The sequence below is a fragment of the Parus major genome, chromosome 21 (assembly GCF_001522545.3).
Source record: "Parus major isolate Abel chromosome 21, Parus_major1.1, whole genome shotgun sequence".
NCBI classification, from domain to species: domain Eukaryota; kingdom Metazoa; phylum Chordata; class Aves; order Passeriformes; family Paridae; genus Parus; species Parus major.
In genome coordinates this window covers 5444858-5466066 of record NC_031789.1, presented here as the reverse complement: position 1 = coordinate 5466066, position 21209 = coordinate 5444858, and the positions used below count along the sequence as shown (strand labels likewise).

Sequence of the window (21209 nt, the reverse complement as noted above, 5' to 3'; positions counted from 1 at the left end):
CTGCATTAATGTACTACAGAATTTGAAAAATATAAAGGCTAAAATCTTAAGGCATCAACTGTCCTGGAGTCTCTCTTATCTCCTCCAAGCTCCTGTTTTGTCTTTAAGGAAGATGTCCTGGGCTCAGCTCTGCTCATCCCATCTCCTCCTCGGCCTGCGGCGCGGAGCAGGCGATACACGATCACCCCAGGCCACCTCAAGTGGGACCACTTCAACCTCACCTACAAGTAAGGCCTGGAATCAGCCCCAAAAGTGATCCAGGGGCCTGAATTTTCCTGCTGTATCAAATGGCTTTGGATCGTGGCCCTGTGGCTTTTGCTGAGCCATGGGCCAGGGCAGGGAGAGCTGCTAAAGCCACTCCAAAGCAGGAATATTTTGACAAACGCTGCACCTCTCACTGGAGTAAAACTGTTCAGGGTGGAGTCAGGCTCCCCACAACAGGGACCTCCCTCAGAAGGTCGTGATTGAGGATTAATTCTGTTATCCTGGTGAGTTTTTTTAAGAGTTCAGTATGAACTTAAATCATCACCAAGGGCAATCACTGTTGAAAGGTGATCTCAGGATTTCTGGGCTCTTAGCGCCAACGGATTTTAGCAGTGTCTCTCCTTTCTCTTTGGGAAAAGTCTACTGACAAATACACAATAAAAAGCCCTTGTTTACAATTCCATGGTGAGGGAAGGCTCTGCTCCTTCCCTTCCTGCTCATTCCAAACAGGCTCAGCCTCATGAGAGCCTTCACTGCCCAGGTTTGCCCTCACAAAGAGACTGGCTTGGTACGAAACCTTCTGCTCCCTTTAGGATGTGCAAGGGGAGAGCATAATCAGCATAGCTGAAAACCATCCCAGAGGGATAGAGAATATGCCCAGCTTTTCCCAGTTACTGCACTTGAAGCAGTTCCCTGAATGCAGATTTTCCTGTGGGATGAAGTAAGTTCCTGGGAGACATCTGCATTTTCGTGGCCCAAGGAGGGCTTCTGCCAGTCTGCACCATGAGTTTCCCACAGTTTGCCCTGTGGCCTAAGCAAAAACATCTCTTGAGTCTCTGTCCTAAGTAATGAGAATTTGTTTCATAGGAAATAACTTCTTTCTCTATAGATTTTTTCCAAAGGAAAGAACTTCTTTCCCTGTACATTTTTTTTCTAAGCAAAGAACTTGTTTTCCCATCAAACCTTTTATATTCTTTGGAACTTTTTAAAAAGTTCTTCCTGAGAGTATCCCACACCAGTGGAATATCCACATCCACTGGAGCCCAAGGGTGAGGAACAAGAATTTCCTGCTGTTGGAATGCAGCTCTTCTTCTAGCAACAGACTGGGATAGACCAGGATAAAAACAATTTTCCAAGAGAACTTGTGCTGAAGAGGAGGAACAAAAGCTGTAGTTAGTCCAGAACTACATTCTCATTCTATTGTAAAGAATATCAGGAATTAATTCACCCCTCTGGGGGGGTGATTAAATATTGTTAACATCCAGCTCAAGCTACTCCTGATTCCAACCTCCTGCAGGGAGTTTGTGAAACACCAGAGTAGTTGACTGAAGCAGTCCTGAGAGCCTGCAGATGTTTGAGGAAGGAATGGCATTTTCCTGAGGGTGTCCTGTGTGTCCCTGCAGGATCCTGTCCTTCCCGAGGAACCTCCTGAGCGCCAGGGACACGCGCCGGGGGCTGGCAGCTGCATTCCGCATGTGGAGCGAGGTGTCCCCATTCAGCTTCAGGGAGGTCCCACGGCACCTCCCCAGTGACCTCAAAATCGGTAAGTCCCCGCCATGGGGTCCTGCTTTGGGGCAGGGAGCTGTGGTGTGTGTGAATTCCAGCAATTCCAGTGTGTAATCCAGAATCTGGGAGGCAGGAGAGCATCCCTATGCTGCGTGGACTCAGCAGGGCCTCTTGGATAAGGTTTGGGGTGTCCTTTGCCTTTAGCCAGGCAAAGAAAAACTACTTCTGTCTGCTCAAGGAAATCTTAATGTCACAATTAGCACTTCTTGTGAATCTGGTGGTCGGGAAGCTTCAGGCATTTGCCAAAAATGAACCCTCAAATTCTGCTGCTGGGATGGAATCCCACAGATAGGGAAAGCCATGGGAGAATAAGAAGACACAGGTGGGGAAAGCTACAGGAGAATAAGAATTGAATCCACAGACTCTTACTCCATGGATGGGTAAACTGAATGTTGGAAGGTGGAGTGACACACCCAGGCTCACAAAGAGCCACAGAACAGGTTAGGGGTTCACGCTGCTTCACTTGACTGGGTTCAGTCTCCCTTTTGCTAATCCTATTGGAGCAGTCACTGTTCCGTCCCTTCCCTCTTCCCCTCCACGGCTCTGTAGCTGTTTCTGAATTTCCTGGGGCCTAGAAAAGTTCAGTGCTGAGGCATTTTCTGCTCAATCCCTGTCAATTTTTCCTGGGATTTCTGAGTGTGAAGCAGAGATTCCTTGTGCCAATGGCCCAGCAGATTCACCCTCATTTCATAACATGTTTCCCTCTGGTGCTGCAGGACGTGATGAGGCTCCCTGGGGTCTGTCCTACCACTATGTGGGAGCTCCAGGTGCCCAGTTCCAAGGATTCAGGATCCATTGTGATCTTCCTGCAGCTCTGACTCCAAGGCATCTGCTCATTTATGTTCAAAATGGAACAATCCAGGGGTTTTCAGCTCTGTCCAGCTTCTCTCTCAAAAAGATAATTTCCACATGGTCTTGCAAGAGGAGCTCAGCATTCTCTGCTGGACCACAAATTGATTTGTGTCCTTTGGAAACAGCTCTAAATCCAGGGCCAGCACAGGGCTGAGTGTTGGCATCAGTCCTGACAATTGCTTTGCATTTATCTTTCCTTTTGTGGAGGCTGGAAAACACCTGGGATCCCATCAGAGACCTTTCCAGTGACCCAGGGTTTTCCTGGGCAGGCTGATCCTGATGGATCACCCTCAACCTGCTGCTTTTTCCACAGGTTTCTACTCCATCAACCACACAGACTGCCTGGAGTCTCTGACCCACCACTGCTTTGATGGCACCACGGGTGAACTGGCCCATGCCTTCTTCCCACCCCATGGAGAAATCCACTTTGATGACCATGAGTATTGGATCCTGGGGAACACCAGGTTCAGCTGGAAGAAAGGTAACACAGGGAGCACATGGAATGCCTGGGATATAGATTTTAGTCTGGGATTTACCTGATCTGGGAAAGTTATGACAGAAACAGTTGGAGTTTTATTGTGGGGTTGGAAGTTGTTATTGCTCTGCCCGGAGCCCAAACTGTGTGATGGCACAGCCACTTCTTGCTGGAATTATTTGAATTAGTGAAATTCTTTGGTAGCTCAACCACATCCTTCAGTTAAAATCCATGTGCTGGATGCTGCCAAGAGGCTTGAGTTTGATTCCAGGCTGTGGAGGTCAAACAAGAGCATCTTTCAGACTGGAATCTTCCCAACCCCATTTCTTCAGCTCAGGGCTGTGGGGAGCAAAGTGAGCAGGAAGCTGAGGAGGGTCAGTGTTGCACTGGGTCAAACACTGCAGCTCTCCTGGAGCCTGGCACTGCTCTGGGTCCTGCTATTGGGAATTAGAAGCACATGGGAATAATTGGCTTGATTTGGGCCCAAGCAGCTACAGAGAATAGGAACTTAGGGCAGTGTTGCCTGTTCTAGTGCTGAAATCCTTCCTCTGGTTTTACACCTCACCAGGAGGAATCGTGTGATAAAGCAGAGCTGTACACCAACTGTACAACACCATTCCAGCTGGTTTTCCTTTCCCCCAGGGGTTTGGCTGACAGACCTGGTCCATGTGGCAGCCCATGAGATTGGACACGCCCTGGGCCTCATGCACTCGCTGAACCCCAATGCCCTCATGCACATCAATGCCACCCTGACGGGCAAAAAGAGCATTTCCCAGGATGAAGTGTGGGGAATCCACAGGCTCTATGGTGAGGAAACTCTGCAGGCCTTGCCTAAAGTGGCAACTGGATGCTGTGGAGCAATCGTGGTGTCACATTCCACCTCCTGTTGTGCTCCTGCTTTGGATCGTTCCCCATCCCAGCTCCACCTTGTTCTTCCTGACATTTCACCTATATCTGGTTGTTCAGTCTCCCCCAACCCCTCTAACACCTCATCTCCTCCTGTTCCAGGGTGTAAGGACAGGTTATTTGTGTGCCCAGTATGGGCAAAAAAAGGCTTCTGTGAGAAGCGCAGGAAGCTGATGAAGAAGCACTGCCCATCCATCTGTGACTTCTGCTATGGTATCCAAAGAGTTTTCTCGGATTTGGGCTGGGGTCTGTACAGAGGGAGGAGGTAAAAGTGAGGCTGGGATAGGCAGGATGCTAATTTCATCATTCAGTGGACACAAGTGATCCAGCTCCAAGCAGCACAACAGAGATGGTGTCTTGTATATCTGAGTCCAGATCCAGGCTTGTAATGAGGAATGATTAAACATTTATGGAGTGGAACATAAAACTGTCCCATTCCCCTCTGGTTTAGCTAAGCCAGGGAATAGCAAGGCAGAGAGAGGGGCTACAGAGCAGGTCCTGAGGCAGAGATGAGACAGAAACAAGACAAAAACATCTCCAGCACAGCTGGACTGGAGCTGCTCCCCAGAACAGGATATAAATGATGTTAATCACCTTATCCAGCCTTTTTGGGTCCAGATAAAGAACTATCAGGACTAGGTCAAGTTGCTGCAGCTGTGGAACTGAATTCAGATGAATACTGCTCTCCTTGGGATATCCTGGATAACCAGTGCCTCCTTCTTCAGCACAGAGAGTTTTAGGGTTTTTTTTTGGGCCACATTAATGAGAAATGTAATCAGATAATTACAAACCCAGATATTCCACAGGCTTTTCACACACTGGACTGTTCATGTCCTCTTCCAAAGCTGTGAAAGGGACAAGTTTGATTTTTATCCATCTCAGTTTACACACCACAAAATTTTTATCGTCACACATCAATCATGTTATCTGTCTATTCAAGAACTGCTCAGAGGAGGGACTTTTAAATTAATACTTTGAAGGCTCCTTAAATGATAATTTTGTGAAAGCATTTCGGGGTGGCTGAAGCTCATTAACTGCTGCCATTTCCTTCTCTCCCTGGACAGAATTCCCATTTCCAACAGTGCCCCCCACTCTGCCCCCATCAAGGACCAAAACCAAGACAGTTTCTGAGGGCAGGAATGTCACCTTCCGCTGTGGGCAGAAGATCATTCATAAAAAAGGCAAAGTCTAGTAAGTGCTCTGTCCTTATCCCAGGCCTTAGGAAACTCTGCATACTGAAATCCATGAGGAAGAATGACAAGAACAGGGTAAAGCAGAATGGAGTTTATAATCTGCAGCTCAAAATCTAATTTTTATATATAGCACAAAGCTAATTCCTACTACCAAGCCGAATTCCCTGGCTGTATTCTGAAAAAAAAAAAACAAACCATAAAATTTAAATTATTCTTTCAGGTTCTGTTACTAACAGAATACAGCCAGGTATGCTGTATACTTCTGTTACTAAAGTATGAAGAAGTTCTGGATGTATCTAAAATTTAGGTTAGCTCAAATCCATGAGCTGGTTTAGACTCAAGGACCCAAATTTCCATCAATTTTCCATCAACTTTCCAAGATTCAAACTCCAAAATTATGCATGATTATGCCCTGTTAATCCTGGTTATCCACCTGAAATAAAGAGTAAAACTCAATTGTGTTTTGGTAAATCTGTACACTTACTCATCAAAATTTATTAGTAGAAACAACTAATATCTAGTTTTATTTTCATTATTTTTCTTCTAACAGCTGGTATAAAGATAAGGAACTTCTGGAATATTCATATCCAGGTTATTTATCCCTAAATGAAGATCACATGAGCATCATTGCAAATGCAATTAATGAAGGAACTTACACTTGCATAGTGAAGAAAAAAGAAAGAATCTTGACTACTTATTCCTGGAGAATCAGACTGAAGCACTGACACAACCCTGGAAGGAGCCCTTCAGTTCCTGCTCCTTCTGGTTCCAGTTGTTTCTTCAGCATTTTAGATTTGATCTCCAGTAGTGCAACTGAATTCTCCATCAGCTGCTTCAGCACCTTGGGCAAAAGAGACTGGGACTGGTTACTGGAATGTCAAACTCTTCCAGATTAATTTTAATGTTAAAGAATTTATCAACCATTTGCTGAACAAAGAATTAAAAAACTTTTTTTTTGGTAAGAAAAGCATCAGATGCAGCTGTGTGGGGCACTATGAACTGCTTCAAACCAGGAGCAGACTCTACTGCAGTCCCTGGGACAGTGGAATGGCAGGAAAAGGTCAAGTTTAACATTCTCCAACTGTTTCCCTGCCATTTTTCACATCCTGGTGCACTGCAGTAGAAGAAATGACAAGGCTAAGCCTTAATACTAGTTTTATTTCACTTGTCAGGAGGATGAGGATCACACAAACCTTGTTTTGCTCCTCAGTTGTCTGTTCCAACACATCCAATTCAAGGATCCACAAAACAGCTTTTTTCCCCAAGTTCTTTCCTGTGGTTTGAGGGTTTTCCTCTTATCCCAAGATGCATTTATTGCTCAGAGCTTGGTCCTTGACAGGTCTGAGCTGCTCAGAGTTTGGTCCTTGTGGAATCTGAGCCTTGAGGTCCTGTGGGAGATGAGGTGATCTCCTCCCTCAGGATGAGGTAGAAGTGCCACATCCAGCTGGAAAAGAGCTCAGGAGTGGCTGGCAAAGCTGGGGGCAGGGATGCTGTGAAGGAAACAATTCCATGCCATAGCCAAACTATGCAGAGGGGTCATGGTTTAATCCTTCAGAGCTTCCCTGCACTCTGGCTTTTCAGTGGGTTCCTGGGGAAGCTTCTGGAATCAGGAATATTTCAGCTGTTTCCCCTTCAGGGCTGAGGGGAACAGGAAAACAACCAGGCTGCTTTCCCAACTCACCACAACTGCAGCACGTTCACATTCCAGCCTGACAGCCTTTACCCAGGAAAACTCTCCAAAATGGACTGAAACTGACAAAATGTTTAGGATTTGAGTTAATCCCTTACTGGCCTGGTGCCAAGCTGTGGTTGCAGGAAAATGTGGTGTTTTCCAGATCTCCCTGTTCCCAGAACAAAGTGACAGCTTCACAAATCAGGGGCTCCAGAGGATGAGATTCCAAAATGATTCCTCCACTCCTCTTTCCCCAGAAAGGACTGGAATGTGGCCTTGCATAACCACTAAAGCCGAGTTCTTCTCTGGATGGAAAAGGGGCATATTAAAAAAAAGACCTATCACAAAAAATAAAGTTTCAAGTCTCCATATTGAATCTTTTTGATTTATAAAACAATAGAGTAATTTTTTTTGCACCACTGTAAATACATTTACAGAAAAAAAAATATCTGGTCAGGGAGTATCAAACCCAGCCCAGTTCTCTCCAAAGTTAACAAGACACAAATCTCAGAATTGTAATTTTTCTTTTTGCCCCAAATATATTCAGACACAAACAATTTATTTACTTAAAATAAAAAATAAACTCTTTACTGTCACCAACATCCCACTTCGTTGCATGTGAAGCAATGAAATCCTTCACACTATTAAACAATCGAAAATTTATTTTAATTCTACAAATTTACAAGGAAAACAAAACAAAACAAAAAATTCAACAAAAAAACCTCTAAAAATAAACAACAAACTGTTCCAGGACTGTTATTTCAAGTTGTCCTTTGTCACAGCTTGTGATGATCCTGGGGTTTTCAGGTAACTCCAGTCTTTTAATGGAATGCAGCAGTTAAACTCCACATTGATTTATAAAACAAAAGCCTTGGAATCTGTGGTAATCTGTGTTTTTTTCACAGGGAAAAAGATCTGGTGCCCCTGATGCAGAGAATAGAACTGGGACACTGAAACCCACTCACATGAATGGTGCTTCTTTTTCCTTTGTGGGTTTTTTTTCCCCCCCGCCTTTTTCATGTTGAGTTCAAAACTTGAGGCTGAAGCCAGGTCCTGCAGCAGATGCTCCTTGATTTGTGGTGGTCAGATGGAAACCTGTGTCCTTCAGATCATCATCACCCTGTGAAAACCAAGCACAGAGAATTGATCAGGGGCTGTGCAGATGCATTTATGTCTCCAAAAATCTAAACAACAAAAATAATCAAAATATCTCAAGATGAGAAATGTTTGATTTTGTGGCGTCACAGTTAAGGTTCATGCTGGGTTATTCATAATCTTTAAATATTGCTATTTCAAAATTTGCCATTGCTAAAACCAGTTTGAGTGTTGCTAGTTCCTGTACCCACTTCTGACTGCATGAGAGAGATAAAAAAATGGGTATAAATAAGTATGAACTTCACTAATTGAGCATCTAAATTCAACATACAGTGCACATCCTCCATTGCAATGTTTACACCCTGAAAAATCAAGGCTAAATAAAATTTTTGTATTACTTAAACTGTGAATTGAGTACAATATAGTACAGTGTCATTTCAGCCACACTGCAACATGGAACAGGTAATAAGAATTTTATAGAATTAGGAACCTAACATGCCATACTTATGGGGCCAGCACAGTTGCCATGGATCGACAGAAAGGATCTATCACAGAGAGAACACCAGCCTGGCCTCTTAGGAATTCTCCAAGACCGGAAAAAGGCATCTGTTTCTATCCCAAAGATCTGTATCATTTATCAGGCTGTGGGTTGATTTTGAACCCAAATTTAAGAGCTTAGATGAAGTTGTAAAACAATGAGTATTTTCAAAAGAGAAACTGCTCTGCACTAGGATAAACCAAACATTTCTGATTATGCCTAGAAATGGTGATTCTGGGAGCAGAGCAGTAACTGGCACTGGCCTTTGGGAAGGGAAGCTGGACCTTCCCTGGGCTTTGGGAAGAAAACCTGGACTTTGCCTGCCAGTCCAGGTGAATCTTAGGATGCCAAGCAAAGCCCAGCCCTGGGGCAGGCTCCAGAGCCATGCCACACTCACCAGCACTGATTTTGGGAAGGAAAGCTGGACAGTCCCTGGCAGTGCAGGTCAATCTCAGGATGCCAAGCAAAGCCCAGTCCCAGGGCAGGTTCTGGAGCCATGCCACACTCACCAACTGGCTGTAGCCCAGCCCTCCCTCAGGGGGCCGAGGGCTGGTGCCCCTCTTGACCCGCTGCTGCTCACTCTTGGCTGGCCAGGTAGGGAACATGGAGGGGTCAATGGGCAGTGGGGTCTCTCGGAAGTACTCATGCTTCAGCCCATCCTCGGCCGTGATCCGGCGCGCTGGGTAATATGTCAGGAAGCTGCCAAGGATGGAAAAATGGGAAATTTTAGTCCTGCAAATTGTGAATTGTTCAGGAATGTGGCTGAGGATTTTGTGATGTTTAACACAACTCTGGTGTTGGGTATGGGGGATGATTCTATTACTGGTATTGGGTGTAATTCTATTAATTTGGAATAATTCTATTAGTTGGGTGTAATTCTATGAGTAGGTATTGGGTAGAATTCTGTCCCTTTGCTTTAATTCTATAAATGGTATTGGGTATAATTCTATTACTTTGGTATAATTTTATTACTGGGTATTGGGAATAATTCAATTAATAATGTATAATTCTATGACTGGGTATTGAGTATAAGTCTATTACCTGGGTACAATTCCATGGTAATTCCATATTAGAATTATACGCAATTATATAATTCTAATAACTGGGTATTGGGTATAATTCTATTAATTTGCTTTAATTCTATTGCTGGTATTGTATATAATTTTATTACTGGTTATTAGGTATAATTAGTATAATTCTATGACTGGGTATTGGGTATAATTCTTTTAATTTGGTTTAATTCTATTACTGGTATTAGGTATAATTCTAGGACTAGGTAATGGGTATAACTATTAATTTGGTATAACTTTTTTACTGGACTAATTTGGTGTAATTTTATGACTGGGTATTGGGTATAATTCTATTAATCGTTCTATTATTTGATATAATTCTATTAATTTTGTATATTCTATGACTGGGTATTAGGTGTAATTCTATTAATTGGGTAAAATTCTCTTAATGATTGCTGCCACATCATCTAACAGAGCTGATTTTTAAGGCAGGCTCCTCCATGAACCTGTAATTGATGGGACAGCAGCTGGAACTACACATCCAAGCAGCACGGCTCTGCTCCCAGAGGTATAAATCATTGGATAACTCAGACCCTTGGATAAGACAGATACAGCTCTAAAGGGATCCAGGACAATTGCATTAGAATATTTTACAATTTTTGCTATTTCCAGAGAGACCTTAGACATTCTATTAACACACCAGGTACTCTGGTAACACAGTGTAACTGCACAGCCTGGGCTTGATTTTAGAAACCTTTCACAACACAGAAAATTCTTTTCCTGCCTATATATTCCCAGGAATCCCCTGGAATTCGGCACCCACTTGTTCATCAAGTCAAAGCCCTGGTCAGAGAGCAGAGCACCGAATCTCTTGCGCAGGTTGTTGTAGGGATATTCTGTGAAGGTCATTTTCTTCACTGCTGGCAGCTCGTTGTAACCAGGCCAGATCTTCTCACTGGGAGTACCCAGATCCTGCAAATTAAAATATCTCTTTAATAAACTCAGAGTGCAATCTTTTATTTATTCATTAGGAGTTGGGAAGTATCCAGAGAAAACAGACACAATAAATCTTGGTCTCAGCCTACCCAAAGTGTTGTAAAGCAGATTAAGGCTGAATCTGTTAAAAGAGCAATATGCAGTATTCCAATGTTTCCACTTCTAAAACCAGTCAAAATCCCAAAACATTAAAAAAATTACCTTAAAAACCTTGTTAATCTGGTCGATTTCTGACTTCCCTGGGAACAGCGGCTTCTGTGTCAGCAGCTCCCCAAAAATACATCCCACTGACCACATGTCAATGGCTGTGGAATATTCCTGGAAAGAAGGGAAATAAAATTACACTTCAGAAAAATCAGGAAGATATTTTCACTCATTTGTTTGGAGGTGTGTTGCAGTTTTTGGGGGATTTATTTCGGTTTTTTTTAGCAGAACACACAAAACTGTTTTGCCACAATCCATGGGAAGTCCATCATCACTGACCACATCAGCATTCCAAGGGACAACATCCATCTGTCACCCACCCACCCTCTGTCTGGGGAGGACGGAAGGGTTTTAGATGTCATTAGGAGGAAAAATACTGAATATTCAGGATTTTCCCCCATGAATCAGTATAAAGACCCAAGCATGTTCACACTTTGGTTGTGATTTATAGAATACAGTCAAGCCTGCAGTCACTGCTCCAGCAGCCAGAGGAATAAGGAGGAACTCACCTTTGCTCCAAGCAACAGCTCTGGAGCTCTGTACCACAGGGTCACAACCACAGGGGTGTAGGGCTTCAGGGGAGACCCATATTCCCTGGCTAATCCAAAATCACCAACCTGAAAGGAAAATAAACAACATTTCCAGCACTGTCCATTCACCATCAGTGCCACGATGGCCATCTCACAGAACTTTGGGCACAGCTATAACTCTGTGTAATTCTGCAGAACGGAATTTGTTCTGATTTCCTCAATTTTTTCCTAATTCTTACTTTCAAAATGCCCGAATGACTGAGCAGCAGGTTGGAAGTTTTCAAGTCTCGGTGAAGGATCCAGTTGTCATGGAGGTGTTTGACCCCTCGTAGTAACTGAATCATCAAAGTCTTCACTTCCCCTGGAATTGTAAAAAAAACCCCACATGTATTGAAGAAAATAAATTTGACTTTGTGGTTTGTTTTTTTTTTTGGAGAACTGGGAAGAGGGGAGGAAGGAGTGACAAGTTAAAAGCACAGTATAGCCTGCACCTTAAAAATGTGTCACAGAGCAGCAAAATTCATTTGGGCAGCTGGAATTAATCCAAATTATGCTCGGAAATTATTGTCTTGCATAGGAAGCAGCCAAAATTAAAGCCCAGTATTCTTTTCCAGCTCAGCACAGGGGAAACTCCCCCAGTTTCACCTCTGAATAGCTCCACCCCAAACGCACAAACTGGATTCATCACCAGCTACCACCACAAGGATCAGCCAACACTTAATTTGTGTCAAGTTTTACAGAACAAACAGAAAAAGCCAGGAAATCTCAGTTCCAAGGAACACGGGACATTCCAAAGAAACCCATGGCACTGCCTAAAGCCAGCTCTCTGCTGCCAGCAGGGTCATTTATGCCATTTGTGTTGGCCACTTTTCCAGCTCTGAGAATTTCAGGGTACTGTGGCAAACAGTACCTGGCAGGAAAGGCTGTTTCATTGTTTCCATCAAGCTCTTGAGGTCATGTTCTACATAGTTCATCACAATATAGATTTTATCCATGTTACTGCCCACAACGATCTCCTGCAACACAGAACCAGATGAGCAAAACCTGCACATGGTGTTTAAAAAGCATGCAAAATCAATTTCAGAAATATACTGGCAAGAGAATGGAAGCTGCCATTGGTAAAATCCTTAGAAATGTATTTTTTCTATTAATAAACAGCTCATTGTTTTGTAAAACATCAGATTGTGCACAGTGATCTCTACACAGCCTTAGGAGCAGCACACAACTGTTGACAAAAGCAAGATTTGGCAGGGCTGCTGAAGTTTTCATATTTAAAAGCCAAGAGGAGTATTTCAAGAACAAAGGTACTTCAGACATAAAAGATTGCAGCCTTACTCTGACAGTGACAATATTTAGGTGCTGTGCTTTCAGAATTGTATTTATTTCTCTCAGGGAAGTTATAGGAAAACCTTCCTTCTCCTTTTCCATTTTCAGTCGCTTCAGAGCCACAATTTCATCTGCAAAGGAAAAACATTTCCCATCATACAGTTAATAAATACATATTACCAGGTACCCCAGTGTTCTCTCACTGATTAAATATTTAATTAACTGTCCTGTTTTGCCTCAAAAATGAGCAGCTTGCTGGTAAAGAAATATTTTAAATAGATTTTGTTCATCACTGAAAAATGCAGAAATAATTTGCACATGAGTGCTGCCCTAAATACCCTGAAGAAAGTGGAGGGCACTGATACCCACCAGTCTTTTTGTCCTTTGCCCTATACACCACACCATAGGTTCCTTCTTCAATCCTGTTCAAACACTGGAATTCCTCCACACTGCGACATCCCTGAAAAAACACAGGGACAACATTTACTCCTCCAGTGTCTGGGGGAAGGTTTTGCTTTTCTAAAATTTTCAACACCTTCACAGTTAAAATTTACCAGAATAATTCAGCTATAAACCATATGAGAAAGGTATTTTTGTGGTTTATTTTTCATAGAGTTTCTAAAGGAATCCTGCACAGACCTTGTGTTTCAGCAGATGAACTAAATTATTCCATTCACTTTTGCACAGAATAATCTTAAATATCTGCCACAAAGGCAAAGGCAGCAACTCAGCACCTTTCACAGTTAGCTTTCACGTAATTAATTAGTAAAAATCTGATTTTTATTAGCATTTCTACACTTTGCTGTGGGCTACATAAAGAATAACCAGTTTCTGTTCATGGTAACAGAACTCTCAAAAGGATCTATTTTCAGCTAGCAATACCAAGATAACAGACATCAATGATATAATTACATTCTTACCAACATCTAGGAGGGTGATCCCCTACCTGGAGTGCAGGGAGATACTTGGGAAGCTCCTGTTTCAGATCAATGGGGGAGGAAGCTGGAGAATCAGGAATATATTCCCCTTCTGTCATGGCATTGGAATGAGGGGATCCCTCCCCGACCTCCTCCTCCTCCACCTCGCTCCCTGCAGAATCCCGGTCAAACCTTGACTCTGGAACTTTAAAAGTCAGAATCAGTCGTGGAAAGAAGAGCTGGCTGGAGTAATTAAATAGCTTTAGGCAAATAAAGGTGGTGACAACATTGAGCGCTGCAAGGGACAGGATCATGGAGAAGCCAAATTTCTCCTCTAGGGAAAGGTGATGCTTTTAAGAATTCACCTACAATTTCCAGTGTTAATGCAGCAGGTCAGAAAAAAAAATAAAAATCTTTACACCAAAATGAAAGGGACCTGAATGAATGAGACCTAGGATGTCTCATTCTGATTGCAAAACTCTTTTGATGAGAGAGCAGGACAAAAGAACACAAAATGAAAGATAAGGAAACATCAGCTTATTAGACTGATTCACTCTAAACATAAAGCTTGGAGCAGATTTCAAGGAATTTCTGAATTTGACATGAGACTAGCGTTTCAATCTTCTAAATATTTGTAGAAATAGATTTATTTAGCTGCAAAAACTCAGCCAAACACTTATTTAGAACAGTCAGTATTTGCATTGTACCAACTGGGATGTGGTTTCCATTCTCCCGTTCCTCCTCTTCACTCATTTCTTCTTCACTCACCTCCTCTGCAAAACAGAACCAAGTTTGATTAGAAAAACTCCACATTTCTGCAGCTCCTTGGAAGGCAAACCCCTGCTGAAATCCTCTCCTATCTCACCAGGCATCTGCACTTAGTGACCAAGCATTTCTGTTTCACTTGGACAGCAAATGCTTCCAGCAGGGAACACAACTTTGTCTGGGAATTGGGAAGTGGGCAGGTAAATAAATTATGAATATTTGCTTATTAACTGTAATTGATTTTAAAGAAAAACACCCAGCCATCAGAGACTGCTCTTGTGTCTATTCTTTACTAATTAATGACAAAAGCTGCACAAGCAGCTGTGCCCAGACTTCTTTACTGAATCTTTTGTTATTATGTTTATTCATTTGGAAAGAAGTTCTGAAATTTTCAACAGAAAATAATTCAAAATTATAAAGATATTTGGATTTCACCACCCCCCAAAGACATGCACATTGTGCTCTGCAGAGTATTTGATGTGTTACAGAACCACATGAACTGCTGACCAGTTATGGAGACAAAAATGGCTTTCAGGTTTCTGATCTGGCTTCTGAGATGAAGAATTGGTATTACCTCTACACAAAAGGATAGAATAGGACTTGTACTTGGGGTTTTTCTTTTTAGTTATCTTGACCTGTGAGGTCTCATCCTAGCCTAGACTAAGAGAAAAGGAAAATGTTCAAATAAAACAACACAGGACGAGAAAAAAAGAAAATCACACACCCCTGGAGGCCCTTTGTGATTCTCACCTGCTGATTGCTCAGACACTTCCTCAGAATTGCTTCCTGTCTCCTCCTCCTCCTCTTCTTCCTCTCCCTCTTCCTCAGAGCCTTCACTGCTGGACTCTTCCTCCTCCTCTTCTGAGCCTGATCCAGATTCTGTCCAGAAAAATCAGGCACTTAACACTAACAGTGTTTGCTCAGCAGAGAAATTAATTACATCTGTACAATTAATTACAGCTCCTAAATTGCATGTAATCACCTGAGGAAGACTCTGCCGAGCTAGTTTTTCTCTCACTGTCACTGACGTCTTGCAAGTCTGACAGAGGATCCCTCTCTTCTTGTTTCTCTTCTTTTACTGCTGAAACCATAAAAATTAAAAACACAGTGCTAAATGAGTATCATTTCCAAGTTTCTGAATTCCCAGATAACGGCTTCACTTTCTGCTGGCATTAAATCAGTGCTGAACATTCAGTATTGGAAATTCAGAGCACTAAAAAATATAATCATTTCACACTGCTCAGTGACAAACAGCTTTTCTGAATCGCAGTGGTACAGGACCAAGAGCCAAAAATATGGAATATTGACTTGATTTTTAAACATGATGTCTTCCTAAGGTTTTCTAAGATGAATTAAAACAGGAAAAAAGAGAAAAAAGCACCATGGTGACAAGAATCACCAGGACAGGGTCCTTACACACTAGTTATTGTCAGTGCTCACTGCTCCAGTACAGTGATCGACATTAAAAATCCCTGGTGGTTGATGAGGCAGGAGTTTCCCAGGACTTGCTGCCTGCCTCCACTTGGAATTCCAGCCAATTCCATCCTCCTCTGAGTGGCTACACTTCTTTTCAGAGTTGCACACGTTAGCAAGGCAGACACAGAGCTTTTCTCCTTCAAAGGCATTTTTATGTCACTTGTGCAAGTTCTCTACCCCCCAGAACCTTAAGGTGGGACCATTTTCTGGCTTGGAAAATAAAATTCACCATCTAAGCAGAACTCTGCCTTAAGAATTTAATTTCTTCTACAAGATGGCAAAATCAGTGATGTGTGCATTGATCCCTGTGAGGCCACTTTTTAAGGTAGTTTAACTCCTAACCCAAAATCCAACTGGAGCTGGAGTAACCAACCCCTTTTTAACCTGCAAGGGAATTCAACTGCAGGGTTTTAAAAATTCAGTCAGCTGCTTCTTTCACCACTGAACGGGGTAACTCATTTTGAAACTTCTCCAGTTGCTACTCCTACCCCTAAATCCATTCTATTTGTCACTTGTGCAACTCCTGCAAAATCAGCACTGCTTTAGAAAAGAGATACTTGTGAAGATTACAGAGTTACACCGCTGGGGCTGAGCTAGACAATACTTAACTGAGCACCTAGGATGTTCGTTTGAGACTAAAAATTGAACGCTACCCCAACCCATTTCCTGCTGCCCCCCAAGACAGTATAGAGTGGCAGATGCTACCTGGTTTCCTGCTCTCTCCTTGCTCAAGCTTGTCTCTCTGCTGGCGCAAAGGGCTGCGACTCCAGGGTCTCATTTTTACTTTGTCTCCATATTCTTCCCTCACTGTTCTATGGTGTGCAGAAACTAGGGAAAACAAAACCACAAGAAATTGTTACATCTGCCTAATTAGAGTTGTCCTGTCTGCCACAGCCACCTGATTTGAATGCTTTTCTTTTTCACAGGGTAACGACAAAGAGTAGAACAGAAATCTACTTTAATCTGGGAGAATGAAGGGCTTTGACTTATCTTAAATAAAATATGGATTTTTACTGCTTAGAGGAAGCTGCTGCCACACTTAGAAGCAAGCTGCCCTGTATGTTACACATTAAACACCCTGATTCTAAAGCATTAATGCCAGAGAAAGAAGTAAAAAATATGTAAAAGAATAAAACCAGCTGAGGTTTAAAAGGAGCTGACAGAACATTCAGAACAATAAAACCAATTAAATGAACAGTTACACAGACTGAGCACTATCAGCACAAAGGCAAGCACAAAAAGGAGCTATTTGGTATGAGCCGAGCAAGAAAGAGAAAGCAAAATATATGGTTTGTTCTGCTGTTCTTGAATAATCTTTTTCACCTGATCACAGGAATGGGCTCTGATTTTTACCTCTGAAAGCTGGGACAGAGATCCTTGAACCAAAACTGATCTGAGCTGAGATTACAAATACCCAATATGCTGTGAGAAGAGTTCAAGTGCAGAACTTAAACTGTTCAGGCACCAGATCTTCCCACTGGACTCCCACCACAGCATTTCCCATGCCTGGAGTACTTACATGACCTCTCCCTCTTTGCAATTTATTCCCCCAAATCTTTCAAACACTGAATTTTGAGGTTTCAGCCTCTATCAGACTGAGTTAGACTCAGCCAAAGAGTTCAGAACAACTGGGGTTGTGCTGGCTGCACACGATGGCACCAAAATCTTGTTTTTATAGATCTCCCCGACAGGGAGAGGCAAAGACTCATTGACTGATCAACCTGCCAGGATATTTAAGGCACATAACATCACCACATTATCTCCCCATGTAAAACTTACATTTCCTTTCACCTCCCATTTTTTTCAAAATTCTGGCACTGCTTTAAGTAAAAAAAACACTTTCTATTCCTCCATTCCACCACTGTGTCAGCAGCGATAGTAAATATGAAGAATATTTATGCAGAGGGAGTCACCTTCTCTCCTTGCTTCCCTCTCCTTCCTCCTCTCCTCAGCTCTCCTTTCTCGCTCCTTTTGCTCCCGTTGTTCCTTCTGCTGCTCCCGGATTTTTCTTTCCCTTTCTCTCTCAAGTTGCTCCAGACGATCTCTGGAAAATAATTTTTGTTTGTTACAAATTCAGGTCATGAAGATAAGGAAAACTGGTTTGCAGCACCAAACCACTAAACTCAATCCTTATCAATACCCCCAGTTGTGCATCAGTCAAAAACAGGTGGAGTTTTTCAGCTCATCCCTTAAAAAACAGGTTTAAAAGACCCAGACCAGGAGTCCTCCACCCTATCAGGAATTAAGCAGAAATTAAGCCAGTTCAGTAAATTAATCCCCTGATACTGTGCAAATCTGGTTTGTACTTTCTTTTAGGTTGAAAAAACTTCTGAGACCATCCAATCTTTTTATTACAGTGAACCACTGGCAGTGAATGTCCATGGGTACAAAGCACTTAAAAATAATTAATGAGAAGAACACAGTCCGTCAGACAACACATTCCCAGAAACACAGACAAGTTTTCACTGTGGATTTTTTTGGTAATTTCACAACAACAAATGCTCAGAGGAGGCAGCTGCTGATCTCCCTCCCCAGGGGAGGGAGGGATGGATGTACCTCTCCCTCCTGGAATGCTCCCTTGCCATCTCTCTCCGTTTCTGTCTCTCCCATTCACGCCGGGCTTTATCCTGCTCTTCTCTATGTCTCTTCCTACGCTCATGCTCCCGCTCCTTCTCCTTCACTCTGGCATGTTTCCCTTGAACAAACAGAATTCAATTTCTGAGTGTTACTGCTCAAAATATTCACCAAAAACAGAACTTAAAGAGGGTGAAACTAATGGGAACCTATTGCCATGACCTCTGTTGTTTTCTTAAAAAGGCAAATCCTGTTCTGAAAGGGAGCTGGAAAGTTTGAAGTCTGTAAGATCTTGCATTAATACTTGTATTAAAATAAAAAATAGTTGTTATTGACAGGAAGACAATAGGAATATCTCTAGAATGGACATTTTTTTCTTTGGCAGGTACAAAGATCAGAGGTCTTTCACTCAGTGAAATGAGAGAGAATCTTATCAGGCTTCAAGGAGTAAAAGTGACCTCAGTGTCCCTGTCCCAGAGAGATCTCTGTCTCCTCAACCATGTTCACACCTCTGGTATTCCCATAAGGGCACTAAACACACTAAACAGCCAAAGAAGTAATAAAAGTTTAAATTCCTCTGTCTTATCCACCTGCTGTTTCCTTTAGTCCGAGTTATTTTTATTTACTCTACTCCCAGAAACCAGAAGCTTCCAAGAGTGGCAAGAAGCACCTTCTGCAGAATGACTCCGGTGCCTGCGTTTCTCTTTCCTCTTCTCATCTTTCCTGTGGTGGGTTTTTTCTTTCCGGGACATTTGCTGGGGTGGTTTGATAGCCAAGGAATCATCTTCTTCTCCCCTGAAAGGCAGGACAGGAATAAACTCGGGGAGCTGACAGGGGAAATCCACAGATTTCCTTGTTTTGAAAAGATGCCCATTTTATATTGAATTTCCACAATAACCGTAAATCAAAACTGGAACACAACTCTGAAATCTTCACCAGTGCTTCAAAAAGTTACCTGATGTATTCTATAAAAAGGATTTCCACTTCTGCTCACTAAAAAATTAGATTTTCCCTTCAGATATTTGAAACCCTCTTCTCAAGACGTTGAAAGGTTAATTCCATGAACTGTTTCTATTTTTATTTTCTCATTCTTACCTGTCTTCCATGGAGTCTTCCCTCCTGTAAGGTGAGTTCCTGATGGTGATTTCCATGCGGTGGTCTCTCAGCTCCCCCTCTTCAAGAGAATCCCTCTTGGAATCCCTGTCATCTGACTGAGGGAATCACAGGAGAGGGGAAAATTCCATTTACTTGTATGGCTCAAAATGAAAAAAATTAAATATTACTGAAGTCTTCTATTGCTGGCTCAAAAATTCAGTCTGGACTAGTCACCCCTGTAAAATCCACTGATTTATGACAGCAGCACTTTGACTGCAATTATAGCTGAAGTGCATTAATTTGACATAATTAAATACTCAGGAGAATAGCAGTATTGTGTGTTTTTTCCTGAAATAATTATTTCATACACAGCTGCACAAAACCAAACAGCAACATAAAAGTGATTCCAAGTCGATGATTTTAACCCATTCTTCCATAAAATCATTGAGTTGATCCTTGAACTGCAAGTCCCAGTTAATTAATTTACATTTTCTGACCAATAACTATAACAAAGCATATTATATAATGCAAGACCAATGAAATCTTCACAAAGCATTATACTTTTGTTAAACCCTGGAATTAGGGACCACACAGAAAATAATTCAGCTGGCAGGGCATGAGAAAATCAGAAAAATCTCCAGAAAATCAGGATACAGGCACTGTACCCCATTAAAATGCACTTTTCTACTAATAAAGTAAATAATTAATTAAAATGAATCCCAAAGGCCAGCTTACATTTTTCATACGTTTGATCTCTGCCTTTTCCTCTTGTTCCTTCCTTCGCTTCTTCTCTTGGAGAATCTCATCTAAAGTCTTCACTTTCCAAGAATCCTTTTCATCACCCATTTGAGTTAAAAAAACACCCTCTGTAAAAGATGTTGACAAACGCAACAAGTAAATCTGGTTTACACACATTTTTTTCAGTGCAAACACTTTTATTTTTGAGTAAAGTCAAGCTGGAGTTGATTTATGGTGAACCAAAAACGTTTGTTTTAAACCCAAAGGAAAGACTCTGCTAGGAAATCAGGGAGCTGCTGCAAAGCACACAAAACAGTTTGTGGCCAAGGTTTGGTGCCACACATTTAATAATGACCTGGGACCTCAGAGGAGTTAACAAAGCTTGGAAAAAAAGGACACAAGGAATGCAGAATTTATGGGAGAACAGGCAGAACTCCTGAGATAATGATAAAAACAAGAAGTCAATTCAGCAACCGTACTAGAATCAGCTGTCACTAAGGAAAAGGTAATTCCAGCACGACCACCGACCAAAGAAACGAGAGACTGAGCACAGTACTAATTAGCACGAGATAGCTAATAGATAGAAGGAGGAATATTAATTCACAAGAGAACTACGTCACTTATAGCCAATGAGCACAAATTCCTTGCTTTACTGAAATGTATAAACAGCAAAAATATGAGAATTGGGGGTCTAACTTGCGGAATACCCAGAGCACCCAACTCTTGAGCTAACTCATCGCTGTCTCCCTCTCGTGTGTCGCTCCCGGCTTGCCGCACACCGCGGAACGAAGCCCATTTTGGCGGCCAACACCGCCCACGCCCCGCGCAGCCCCGGCGGGGCCAAACAGCTCCGCGGCCCTCAGGGAGTGCTGCCGGCCAAGGGCCCGCCAGCGCGGCCGCTCCGCCGCACGCCCTCAGCACTGAGCTTCCCCCACAACCCCGAGAGCCCCACGTAGCCCCCCAGTGTCCCCTCAATATCCCCTCAGAACCTCCGCGCCCCCCCGCCCCACTTACCGCCGCCGCCACCGGAGACTGCGAGCAGCAGCGCGCGACTCACACGTCACTTCCGCCCGCCGC

The 21209-nt window shown here is 42.7% G+C and overlaps 2 protein-coding genes across 8 annotated transcripts in view; one reads left to right on the top strand and one right to left on the bottom strand.

The window, feature by feature from the left end:
* MMP23B (matrix metallopeptidase 23B) overlaps positions 1-7858 on the top strand; it is a 17147-nt gene extending 9289 nt beyond the window's left edge. For all 3 annotated transcript variants that reach the window (XM_015648294.3, XM_033519281.1, XM_015648295.3), the window contains 7 exons: positions 109-227; positions 1608-1747; positions 2936-3103; positions 3740-3904; positions 4106-4216; positions 5068-5194; positions 5747-7858. In XM_015648294.3, coding sequence (XP_015503780.1) covers positions 109-227; positions 1608-1747; positions 2936-3103; positions 3740-3904; positions 4106-4216; positions 5068-5194; positions 5747-5921 — 1005 coding nt within the window. In that variant the 3' untranslated portion in view covers positions 5922-7858. The remainder of the gene's footprint in view (positions 1-108; positions 228-1607; positions 1748-2935; positions 3104-3739; positions 3905-4105; positions 4217-5067; positions 5195-5746) is intronic.
* Positions 7513-21209, bottom strand: CDK11A (cyclin dependent kinase 11A). 5 transcript variants are annotated; one of them, XM_015648289.2, is made up of 20 exons: positions 21147-21209; positions 20130-20260; positions 19395-19510; positions 18970-19094; positions 18282-18420; positions 17639-17769; positions 16431-16553; positions 15232-15330; positions 15000-15128; positions 14192-14257; positions 13514-13689; positions 12937-13027; positions 12577-12698; positions 12152-12257; positions 11481-11602; positions 11221-11328; positions 10709-10825; positions 10335-10483; positions 9011-9200; positions 7513-7988 (listed from the first exon to the last, which is right to left on the bottom strand). In XM_015648289.2, the coding sequence occupies exons 2-20, from the start codon at positions 20238-20240 to the stop codon at positions 7896-7898; spliced, it is 2313 nt and encodes a 770-aa protein (XP_015503775.1). In that variant the 5' UTR covers positions 20241-20260; positions 21147-21209; the 3' UTR covers positions 7513-7895. The 5 variants fall into 5 exon arrangements, with proteins under 5 accessions (XP_015503775.1, XP_015503778.1, XP_015503777.1 ...); XM_015648292.2 differs by having other exon boundaries at positions 13514-13683; XM_015648291.3 differs by having other exon boundaries at positions 15232-15327.